Raw genomic sequence first — 13,067 nt, forward strand, 5'->3', positions numbered from 1 at the left:
AGAAAATCTGTATTCCCCAATTGACTGGGCAGTGGATGCCAAGTGAGAGCCGTTAAATTAATATGGTACTGCACTGAAAACCTCTTTTTGATTGATTTGCTCACTGGCAGATCACCACGTGATCCTGTTTGCGTGGAAGATGGAGACTTGTCTACAAACAATCACCTAGTGGTGGTGAAACTCTGAAAAGTGCATCTATTGAAGAGTATTGATTTTATCATCTTTGATGTTGCTAACCACAGGCAGCAACCTCCACTGCCAGCTGGTAAGGGAAAACATATTTTTTTACATAGTAAATAGTGGTTGCCAAGGGAACAACAACCGATCTGTGTGTAACTGAGTTTTAAAGTACGAAGTATATGCCAAGAATCTGCATTCTTGGCATTGCCTTTAATCGTCCATAATTGTCTATATTTCTATGTGATCGTCCTCACTGACTGTCCAAAGTAAAACATAAGCGACATGTGTATCAACAAAGACCCTTGTTGCTACATGAAAAAAAAAATGCTAAGAGAGAATGAAATCCCTGTTGCCGTTTATATGCATTTATAGCTATATGCAAACACTAGCCATACCCTTACCAGTTAATCCAGCCTATCAAGCACTGGAATCTAACATTCACAGATTGTGTGGATTGGACTGAAGTCGTGTGGAGTCTGTTTTGATCCCACTGGACCAGCGAACTATTAGCAATGTGGTAGTTGTGCTGGCTTTAATCTTTCCCACAGACTAAAATGATGGTCAATTTGATCACGATCAGATCATCTGAATTTCACGTTGTGTTATTTAATGTTGCCATACTGCTGTATTTGGAGACATTTCAGACTAATGGCAATGGTTTAAAAACAGAGCAAAACAATAATAATAAATAATCAAACACCAATAAAAAGAAATAATTTTTAATCTGTGTGAAAATGACTAAATTAATCTTGATGTCTGTTGGAAAAAGACCTTCTAGGACTTAAATATAAAGTCTTTGTGTGTGGGTATGCCTTTATAATGTTGGTGGAATCATTTTCTAGGTGATGTAGTTATATAATGTATTGTTACTTCTGTAGAAAAAAGTGAACTTTGGGTTTATATATATTACAGTTGGATTTTGTCATTAAAGGATTAAAAACAAGAAGACAATTGTGTTAAAATTAATAAAGTGCAAGATTGTAAAAAATATATAATAAAGGAACTCATAATCACTGAATAAAACCCAGTGAAAGCAGTTGAATCAAACTTAAATATTTATTCATAAAACTCTAAGTCCCGCTACAAAAAATGAGTACATTGCTGTAAAATCTTACATCTTTCACTTTACATCTACCCCTCAACAAGCATTGTATCCCTTATGATATATATATAAAAACAAAACAAATATACAGCGACTGAATTTTATAGTGTCTTTGGTACAAACTATCAGTAACACCTTCAACTGCAGGTCCCTTCATGCCCTTGATAAAACCTGCGCTACTTTCCAATGTTGTCTATTAAGGAAGATGTCGTAAAACTTTCTGACACAATCTGAAACTTACCAAGTTTTCCAAAATGCTACATATAATGAAGCAGCCACTGGAAGACCTTTGTGTCATAACTACATGTCAACATGTATTCTTTAAAAAAAAAAAAAAAAAAGATTCCTTCAATCTTACTGGGTGTGGGTTAGCAAACATAGTTACACTCACCAAATGGCAGCCATTTTCATCATTTTAACATCCTGTACCTCAGTCAAAAAGACCGGTCAGTGACTGCATGGTAACCTCCAGTTGCTAAGAATGAAGGCGTATCCTCCTAATCAGTTGGCAAGTGATAAACGTGTTTGCATTGAGTGTGTTGCACTAAAAGACTCGTGATTGCTTCAGTCACTTGCAGCTTGCCATGGTTGCCAGCAGTCTGCATGGAAGATGGCGACTTATCTGCAAACACTAACCAAACACCGAGTGGTAGTGAAACTGGAAATTTTTTTAATGGAAACAGAGGACATGTGCCTTATGAAATGTATTGGTTTCAGTGGTAAGGCAAAACTTACAAAGAAACGTTCTTTGTTTCCAGTTGGCACCACACTTTTCAAGGTTTCATTACCACTTGGTGTAGTTGATCAGTGTAGACAATTTTTGCATCTTCCGTACAAACTACAAACAACTGTGGCAATCTGCTAGCAACCAAAGCAATTGGTAGGAGGTTTGCATTGAAGCTAGCAAGTGCAAGAACACTCCAGCAACCACTTGCCAATCGATCACTTGCCACTTGCCCCCCCCTCTACTAGGTCACCGATTGGTCTCTAAGCCTCTGTGATTAAAGCCTTAACTGCTGCTAATTAGAGAAGGGCAATAACAACAACAGCTATCTAGCTTACCGTTTAGCAAGCTACTAACTATTTGGCTAGCAAGACTAACATAACAAAATAAATCTGGACTAACAGTTGTGTGCTGCCAGTGGCTTTCTTACTAAAAGTAACTAAACCAGCCTTATTCACATGGCAGCCATTTTCAGCATTTTAACTACTCACATCTTGCCAGCAACTTTGGGTAGCTACAATAATAGCTAGCCTACCAGTTAACAAGCAACTGGCTACCTAGCCAAGCTAGCCAGAGACTGGTGGCTCTCACAACTGCAGATAAGCTGTTAAACTTGATGGGGAAATATAAAAGTTTAGGAACATTTGGACATTAAAAAGTTCCATAAATTCCCCACATTTGTACCATTTTAGAGTAGGAGGCTTTTCACCTTGAATATTCAAGAAAGTCGCTGTACAAAACAGTAAAACTGAAGGATCTACAGTGCTTTAACAGAAACCACCTTGAATGAATTCTGGGATCAGGGAACTGTAATTGAAAGACATTACTGAAAAACAAAAATAAAAAACAAATGTAATATTGGCATATCATCTGTCTCAAGTGCTACTAAACAAGAATAAAGACACCTACAGACTCCAGGCAACTCATGACACAAAAACATACCACTGCTGATGGACGAGAACCTTCTTTGGTATTACATTTCCTTCGTGAGCCATTTCTACAAAAACCTCTTAAGAAAACAAGTGACAGCAGAAAATGTAGAAAATGACTGATAACAAAAAGAACTAAGGCACATTATGGTAAAGGCAGATCAGAAATAAAAGCTATACATCAGATTTTATTTTCGTTATTGTTGTGGATTTTTTTTTTTAAATTAACCATTGGGAGTTAAAAGGTTTTCAACCAGCAGCAGGGAATATATATGTATATGTATAATATAGTGTATATATTACATTGGTAGTGTGCGTGCGTGCATGCGTGTGAGTGTGTGTTGAGATGTGTGTGTACAGCAAGCAGATACTGCACAGCAAATCTGCCTCGTTTTCATCATCCAGCAGCGTCACCGTAAAGGAAACACAGTCTCTCTCTTCATGGTTTTTCTTTTTCCTGGGTCGATCCGTCCGTCTTTCAATTTGTTGTGTATCTGAGGAGGAAGATATTTGGTTAACAAATGAGCGAAGGAGGATACAAATGTTCTGTTCTGAATAACGTAAAAGAGGGAGAAAGAAACAGGACGAAGGGCAAATAAAAGCATCATATTCTGGCATAAATAAGATAATTAACTTCCAATAAAAGAAATTGAGTAATGAGAGAAGGTTGTCATAAATAACTGAAAGAAACAGGAACGCAACGCTGTATTTAGAAAAGGTTACACTTATGGTACCTGGCAATGATATGCGTGACCATCTTGTCCGTGATGCCTGGACAGATATCTTCAGCTATTCGAATGTTGCGTTCCAGCTCCTCGATGGCCAACCGTTGCTCAGAGTGCTCCTTGTGCTGTTGCTTCAACTACAGAAGAAGTTGAACAATAAGAATCATTTTTGAAAATCTTTTTTTTTTTTTTTTTTTAATTTTAGCTCACTTCTCTCAGGTTACCACAAAGCCCTCCAACAAAAATCAGCACAAAAGCCCAAAATCAATGGCAGGATAACTACATATTCCCTGGTCCCAAAAACAGTGTCTGAAACAAAAGGATGAGTGTATTGATGTTTAGGAGACTTGTGTATACCAACCTCTGTGAAGACGGGGGAGATGACTGTGGTGAGACTGGCAGATTTACTCATCTGATCCTGAACCCAAGGATGAAGAGAACAAGAAAACAAAAGACGGTGAGAATCTGAGTTATACTGACCTCCAACTTCCTCATATTGCATTAAAAAAAATGTCTGAAGTGTGTACACATTGCAAAGGGTGTAACCTGTCATCTGTGCAGTGTGAATGACACATAAGCAGGGTTTCTCTGTATTAACATTGAGCAGAAGTACTTTGACAACACACTGCAGAATTCCAAAAAGTGGGTCCAACCCAGTACTAGCAAGGTGTAACTAATAAAGTGGCTGGTCAGGCTAGATGATTGAGACTGAGGCTAGCGAGACCATTATGGACCAGACTTCTGATTTGACTTTAGAATACAAGTAAAAACCACTACAAGTTAAAAAACAAAGTAACACACACAGGTTTTATTTCCATGTATGCTAACACACAGGTGGTACTAACATTTCCATTGAGGATGGTCCTGCTATCTGACTTGTCCTGCTTCTTCTTACGGACAGTGGTGAAGGACCACTCTGGAGACTCGTTGTTTTCCTTATTACTAGATTCACTTAAAGAAAAAATGAACACATTTAAATGCACAGATAGATGTCGGACCTCTCTGCTCACACACACTTGAAGACGAAGTTCCAGCTAAATCAAGAGACAATACCTGTCAGAGTCATCTGAACTGTTGTCACTGTGGTCCTCCTCCTTCCACCTCCTGTACCTGTCAATCAGCTCGCTGAGATAGGACGTCTTCTTGCAGTGTTTGACGATGAACTTGTGTTTGAGCAGCTCCTTGGCTGTGGGACGCTGCAGGACAAGAAAACTGTTTGTATTTTGTATTTTTTAGAAAAGAGATTAAAAAAAAAAACCCAAAACAGGTCATGATGTTATTAGTCTATAGATTTAAGATGAAAAGTTAAAAAAGCTTCAGCTTTCCTGGAGGAGATGGAGAAAAAGAATATCAGAAAGATAGGCTGAAAACAGAAGTGACCAGCAGGGGGCAGCAGGATCCAACTTAAATCACACACACAGAGAACAGGGAAGCTGTCCTGAAATATTCAAACCACCCTAACTGTAGGAAATGAAGCCATCTGCGCCAAGCTCACAAAATACTGAAGGGGGAGTTTACAAGGATGGCGGCCCAGCAGGTAAAGCCACCAATGAGAAGCCTAAGTTGCCCTTGATGCCCAATAGAGTTTGTGTGTGGGTGATTGTTAGATATTACGGGCTGCATGAATGGGACTTTTAGCAGAAAGCACTCTGTGTGCTCAATCAGAGTAAAAACGCACAATAGAAGTCCCAGTCCATGCTACCATTTCCCAACACTGACACAGCTTATGAATAATCTGGGGTCAATAAAGCCACATATGTGGTAGCGCGTCTCTCCCTACAGCAGAAAATGCTAACATTTATGACTGATACAACATTAGTACAAATGTAAACTAACTTCCTTAGCTGTGCTAGTTTTTCATATTACTAGCTAATGTAAACACAGTCTAAGACGTGTATGCCGATAGCCTCGTCACTGCCAGGAAATTTAACTCGTAAGCTTTGCTAGTAAGTATACAGAACACTGTAAATAGTGCCTAAGTATTGACACCAGCGCCACTTATCCAAGTGCTTCCCACACCCCGGTGGGCCCAGCTGGGAAGCAGATGGTGTTGACTCAGGCTACATTAACTCAGCCCCAGGTTCACCTTATATCAGCCAGATGTCAGGTGTGTGGTGATACCTGGACAATGTTGAGCTAACGCAACTTCTAGGTCCATAAATGAGCTGTAAACGCCAAACGTAGCCCAGGTTTGACACCTGGAAGCGACTGCCATCTGGAACTTGTTACAATCTAACAATTTTCTTAGTTGTATGTGGTCACCAGTGTAACAAATACCAAGTAGCAAATTAGTTTTGTAGTTCAACCTACTGGTTATTAAGTTAATTTTTCAAATAACCAATCTGCTTCTGTTACAGTGTTTCTGGATGCTGCTCATAATGTTATTCAGTTTCTCAGACTTCTTTTTAGCTGAACAGTGACAAACACACGTGCCAGAGGCAAGATTAGGGGAAAAATTAGTCGAGGTATTGCGATAAAAAACAGTGAACTTTTTGAAAGCAGGTGACTCATAATGTGTCATCGTCTCATAGACATCCAGAGTCTTTCGGTGACTCACAAACTAAGAGATACTAAAACTAAGGATGTTTTCCTTTACATTTTTATTTTTAGCTTAGTTAGTTCTCTAGGAAGTTCACAAAATTGTTTCACTTAGTTTTCATTTTTTTCAAAAGTAATTTTTTTTTATTTTATTTGAGTCAACTAAACTGTATGTTCCACAATGAGTTTTAGTTTTAGCTAGCTATAATAACATCGCATCTTTTACACTGTCAGCTAGTAAGGAACTCCATCAGCCAGCGACATACAGACCGAGTGGGCTAAATTAAGGGAAATCAAAGCTAGTTTCTCGTGATGTGGTGAAAGAAATGCTGCAAATATCAAAACGCTAAGCAGTGAGTTAAACTCACATTTAGAGGTAAATGTACAGAAGGCTACATGAACTCTGGGTTTACAACAAAACATACAAGGCAGCTTATTTTGGGTAATTGAAAGAAAGAAAAAAAAACGACCTCAGAAAGTTACCAACACTGTTGGTCACATAAATGCAACTGCTCTCTTTCCCCATAAAAACAAGATCTGACGACCTCTCCTGTACACTCAATGGCATTTGATGCCTCAGTATATATCAATAAAGACACGGTTTGACAACCATTGGGATCGTTTCTGGGTTTTTCGCAAGGGCAGAGACCACCCTCACTAACTTCTGATGCACACAGAGTTATTTTGTTCGACAAGCAGGAGCGAAATGTGACAGAAATTACTTAGTTCAGAAAAGAGAAATATGGATTACTCCAAGTAGGAATTAAAGGGATAAAGCGCTAAAGTAAAACCAGAAATGTCACAGAAATGCAGAGAGAAAATTTTAAGCACTTTCCACCAGTGTTAAAATAACATAGATTTTAATGTGAATAGAACTCAAAGGATATGGCAGCTAAATACTTTTAAATTACAAAGCCCTCAAAGGTTTATTGCATTAAATGCATGTCAGCTGTGAGTCTTACAAAAGAAGGGTCCTTGTTGAGGCAAGCCTCTGTGAACTCTTTGAAGCTTTTGGAGAAATCACCAGTCAGTGTTGGAGGAGGGGATTTGGGGATGTGGAAGAGCACTCGCATTGGATGCATGTCGGAGTTCGGCGGTTCCCCCTTGGCGAGCTCGATGGCCGTGATGCCCAGCGACCAAATATCCGCCTGGGAGGGGCAAACAATAAACACATTTACATGTTATTGACAGTGATCAAAGTTTTAAACAGACTTTTTGCATGTTTATAGGTGGATTATGGCTATGTAAAGCAGACATACTCATACCCAGACAACACAGGGGATTTTGTATTCTTGACAACAAACTGACAGAGACACATGAAGGAATCAGAATTTTTTTTTAACCTTATAAATGACTTTAAACATTCATGTGATTGGTTAAAGATTATTTTAGCATAACTTTGATACAGGAATACAGGCTGTACAGCTATTAATATATAAAGGCAGAAACACGCCAACATGCTGAGTCAGGCTGACTTTTTGTTTGCACGGTGGCTGGGACACCCACTAAACATATGTCAAGCTGGTAAGGAGGAACACACACACACACACACACACACACACACACACACACCTGTATTTATATCCTCGTGGGGACATCTCATTGACATAATGCTTTCCCTAGCTGCTTACCCTAACCTTCAAAAATGAATGCTTAACCCTGATCCTTACCCTAAACCTAACCATAACCTAATTTTAAACCTGACACTAAAACCACATTTTGAGTCTCAAAAATGCCTTCAAACTTGTGGGGACTGTGATTTTGGTCCCCACGAGGGCTGTTTGTCCCCACAAGTATAGTAAACTACCAATTTTTGGTCCCCATGAAGATGTTAATACCCGTCCACACACACATACACACACAGCAGTTACTCATGCATGAAAGATTGAATATCCCATCTTCTCAACTTGCTCTAACAATCATGTGGCAGACCAGGCAAGAAGCAGACATTGTCTTATATATGCACACACACAGACACACAGACTTCAGCTGTAGCAGTGCTGTTCAGGGTCACATTACTACAAGATGCTCAGTCACTATTTGACTGTTAACTCTGCCAGCTCCATTACAGTCACACTGACCATATGGCAGCATGTGGTAGGAATACACACACACACACACACACACACACACCCCCCCCCCCCCCCCCCCCCCAATGGAAACCAAATGGTAGAAAACAAGTTAATCCTCAATAAATACCTACAAAAATCCTCATCTAGAGATTATTCATGATAAGGTTTTATTAGATTTCTTCCATCTAAAGACGAAAAAGACCAAATTTGTGTCTGAGTCTGGGTCCCGTTAAGTTGCACTCAAAAAAAACCTAATAAAACTCCAGCAAATAGAAAAATGCTGCAAAAGCACTAAAAATACAGAGAAAGTAGAATAAAATTTTATTCATATTGGCGCAAACCAGGAACAGCAATGTGCCGTGACAGATTGGGTGTGAGGGAAGAAAGACAGGGCAAAAACAGGAAGGTTTCTGGGGACACAATATTGTGACGGACCACTGGCAGAAGAAACAAAATGCAAAACATGTAAAGGACTGCACTGAGGCACGCTTAAAAGAAGCACAGATTTCATCATTGTTGTGAGAGGAAAACAAGACGAGGTAACGTGTGTTTTAATCAGTGATTCATATAATACTGTATATTCATGTTAGCCATTTACTGCTAGCTTGTCACTTCATCAGGTCGAACATTGCATTGTTTCCCCAATAACACGTCTGCTTTGTTTCATCATTTATGTATTTATTTATTTTTTAGCTTTTGCAGTGTTTTCTTTTCTCTAATGTAATGTCATAAATTCTGTAATATGTAGAAGGATTTAACAAAAATTAGTTCTGTGCCTGGAAAGGTTTTTTTTTTTAAGTAGAAGAATAAACAAAAACTATCCAGGTGAGTGCATGCACAACTCTCACCTGTAGCTCAACACAACATAAAGTGTAGGAGGCACCACCTTTTTGAACTATTAACCTAGCTGGAGGCAGACCACTATTATTTAAAAAATAGATAAAGAAATAAAAAAGGCGATCCAAGCCTCTTCCACCTCTAATACAACCAGTGATGCAGAGCAGCTGATCTGTGCATCAGATGAACCCTTACACTTATCTGCAGTTCGATCTGGCTGAGGTTCCCCCCACTTCCTGTCTGCTTTTTTTTTTTTTTTTTTACTTCTACGGACTAAACCCCACAGGAAACTGTGGTGTTAGTGGCAAACAGTAGGGCAGAGTTAAAGAAACATATTCAACTTGTAAAAACATTTACATTTCTCGGTCATGTCACTGTCCTGAATCAGCCTCTGGCAGGCTTCTCCTCTGTATTTACACTGCTCTCACGCTAATGGCTGTTCAGGCCAGTCACTGAAAAACAGGGCAAAACTTCTTAGAAATATAACTGAATTATGGGTTATGAGTGGCTGTAACATAAACTAACAAGATTATTTTGAGAAAGTTGAAAATACTGCTGGATGACAGAGGAAGTGCTTCTGTAAATGGTGCGGAGATTCAAATACCTCTGGTCAAAGTCACATGGTCGATGTATTAATAGGACAACTGACAGTCTGTGACCGAGTCTGATATGAGATTAGGCAACACACACACACACACACACACACACACACACACACACACACACACACACACACACTGCAAAGTACAATGGCTGTCTTCTGTTTGCAGGCTTGTTCTAACTTCTCAGGTTACATTTACGTAACCAAACCGCCTTCGGTATTTCAACAAGTTGCATTTTGTCTTCCTTCCCTTTAAAGAGGGTTTTAAAAACAAAAAAAACAAAACAGTACAGACTCAAACATTCATTCATACTTGAACCTGTTTTTGTTTTTCACAAACTACATGATTATTCCTTTAAAACTAAAAAAAACCCTTTAAATCAGGGGTCCCTAATCTCAGTCCACGAGGGCCGTTGTCCCTGCAGGTTTTAGATGTGTCCTTCATCCATCACAGCTGATTTAAATGGATAAATTACCTTCTCAACAAGTCTTGAAGTTGTCCAGAGGCCTGGTAATGAACTAATCATGTGATTCAGGTGTGAGATCTAAAACCTGCAGGGACACCGGCCCTCATGGACTGAGATTGGGGACCCCTGCTTTAAATGATGGTCTCCTGCAGATATTTGAGCAATTAAACTGTGCCAGAGAGATAATGAACGAGTCTGGCTTAAATTAGTTTTTGGTCACATTTCTAGATCATTTATAGACCTTTTTTGTTACCTGATCCCTCTAAGGCCAAAATACACAATATAAATCACAAAGGCACATGAAGGCAGCGTTACATATACGCACATGAACCAAACCACATCAAGAGGTTAAGTGAAAACACCCTAATGGATCTGCCTTATTTCCAAAGAACACACTTATAAAACAAGCAGACAGAAAGCAGCTCCGCCTCTTTATACAAATTTCATCAGAGTTTTGTTTGCTCTGTGACTGGCATCAAAACCTGCGTGTTTGATGCCAGCAGGTGCAAGGTGCATTCTAACTCCATTCACTGCTGAAGTCATTGTTTTGATACACAAACAAAGGACACGGTGAGGGAATCCCTTCTAAACTGGGGACCAAGTGGACCATCATCATCATCATCATCATCAAATAAAAGCTAAAATCGCCACTATGGCAGCAGCGTCTCTATTGGATGCAAATAAACCCTAGAGGACTGTGGAAATAATGCAAAGTGGGCCACAACAACAAATCCACATGTGTTCGGTTGCTACAGCAACACGCAAACAGAGTAGGAGGAAAATCACAAAGCTGGATAGTCTATTGTTTTTATTTTTTAAGACCTGGTAGACTTTTAAAGGGTGAGATACGCCTGTCTTGGTATAAGGATAGGTGCTGTTTGAATTAACTAGGAAAATTTGCACTAATCTAAAATCTGGTTCTTTCAAAATAAGTCTCAAACACTGATTAGAAGTTTTCTGTTAAAGGCTTTTCAGGTGTTGCACATAGGTAATAGTAATAAATAAAAAGGGGGTTAGAGCAAACTGAAATCCTACTCCTAACCCCTGTAGGCTTCAAGAGGTTAGACTGTGCGTCAATATGCTTGAGGCAAGAGAAGAGTTATTTCCGAAACTTCGCTTCAGGCTGAGGCAAACAAAACAAGGTGCCAAAGACTTACTCAGCTAAAATGTGCAGTCTTCAGTTTTCCTCATAGAACTTAATGGAATAGAATAGAATGTAATTACTCAGTTCCTCAAACAAACAAAAAGAGAAGTGTGGGCATATTTAAAAACCATATAATTAACAAGACAGATGTTTGAGGATGATGAGAGTTTGGAGTTGCTGCTAATGCTACGCTAAACTCTGATATAACCGCTAGCACCACTGCTGTAAAGACTGTTGCATTAAAGTTTAACTTTCAATTATATCATGTTTTAATTCCCGTCCCTCATAGTTTTTGTGTCCGTGATTTCTACTTTCTCTTTTGGGGCTAATAAGGTTCTGTCTTTTCACTACTTGCTAAATACAGTACACAGCTGTTAAACCTGACCTGATGCAGGACTAATGGTACCACACCGGTGCCTGGTTGTGTACGTCTTCAGCTATGCAGACTGACCGATGTTAAGGATATGCTACCAATATAACCATGATCGCCTGGAGGGGGCTGTCTATTAACTGGAAGGTCAGTGGTTTGATCCCAGCTCCTCCAGTCATGTCTTTGTGCAAGACACCGGAGCACAAATTGTCCTAAATGCATCCACTGCAGTGATTTTGTTAGTTTTAAAGTGCTTAAAGGCACTGAATAAAGTACTGTGTGAATGGGTGAATATGGTTTGCAGTAAAAAATGCTTTGACTCCTCAGTTAAAGTAAAAATGCGTGCTCAAATTGAGTAGAAAAGCACTACATAAGCACCAGGCCACTTACCCTTTCACCTGACAGTGAGGACGCTATGTGCAGGTCGCAGGGTGAGAGGAAGAATCGTGAAGAAAAAAACCCAAAAAACAAAAAAAACTGAACAGGGGAAAAATGAACAAACAATGGCTGCATGTGGACAGTTTTTATTCTTTCCAGTTCTCACGTTCACGGCTTATTGAAATTCTATCTTCTCAGAAGCATGAGCTAAGCTAAAGCTCCAATAAAAAAAAATCACTACACAAGAGCTGCCCCACTTGTGACACTATGCAGCTACAACAGGTAGAAGAACGTCGGCAAATCTCTGTGTAGCAACTACGACTACCAATTCAGCATCACAATCAGGCCTTTTAGAAATGCATGCTAACATGCTAACAAGCACAGGTTTCTCCATTCCTTAGCGTTTGTATTTTTGACTATAAAAAGCTATTAGCTTAACATAAGACTAGTTTTATACTTTATTTTGTTGTGAACCTTGCCCAAAGTCATTAAACTTATGAGAAAACAATTTTCTCTTAAGTTTAACAAATTTATTAGACAACCACCCAATATTAGGGTAATGCCTAACTTAACAGTATAGCTAATACACCAGCATGTGCAAGCTCTTAAATGAAATCAAATTTTAGCGTATATTTTTTGGAAAAACACACCCAAAAACTATATGCAAAAAGCAACAACAACAAAATAAAGTCTAAAAATAAATGTGAAAGCATGCTTTGCCTACTGTCCTTTTGTGCAAATAAGACATATATAGAAAGGTATGACTGTCGTGCCTTGCATACTTATGGCACCTCAGACATAATTGGATAATTACAGTTTCCAAGAGGGGCTGAATGGATGTGAAGAAGGGCAGCACAATAGAAAGTATTTTGTTTGTTTTACATTTAACTCGTGTTATGCCTCCAGGTCCAGTGTAATTCTGATCAAATTTGGCAGTTTTCTTTTGTTTTCAAGCACATGCTCAGCAGAGTCGTCAAGCTCATTGTTACATGGCTGTTGT

General features: G+C 39.1%; 1 protein-coding gene across 1 annotated transcript in view; it reads right to left on the bottom strand.

The window, feature by feature from the left end:
- Positions 1-2,244: 2,244 nt before the first annotated feature.
- Positions 2,245-13,067, bottom strand: part of stk26 (serine/threonine protein kinase 26) — a 45,835-nt gene continuing 35,012 nt past the window's right edge. Inside the window, exons 7-12 of the mRNA XM_087834922.1 lie at positions 7,161-7,346; positions 4,714-4,856; positions 4,506-4,611; positions 4,022-4,078; positions 3,670-3,797; positions 2,245-3,429 (exon numbers count right to left, since the gene is read on the bottom strand). Coding sequence (XP_087691048.1) covers positions 3,414-3,429; positions 3,670-3,797; positions 4,022-4,078; positions 4,506-4,611; positions 4,714-4,856; positions 7,161-7,346 — 636 coding nt within the window. The 3' untranslated portion in view covers positions 2,245-3,413. The remainder of the gene's footprint in view (positions 3,430-3,669; positions 3,798-4,021; positions 4,079-4,505; positions 4,612-4,713; positions 4,857-7,160; positions 7,347-13,067) is intronic.

The sequence above is a fragment of the Neolamprologus brichardi genome, chromosome 3, assembly GCF_056152115.1.
Source record: "Neolamprologus brichardi isolate AB-2024 chromosome 3, ASM5615211v1, whole genome shotgun sequence".
NCBI lineage: Eukaryota > Metazoa > Chordata > Actinopteri > Cichliformes > Cichlidae > Neolamprologus > Neolamprologus brichardi.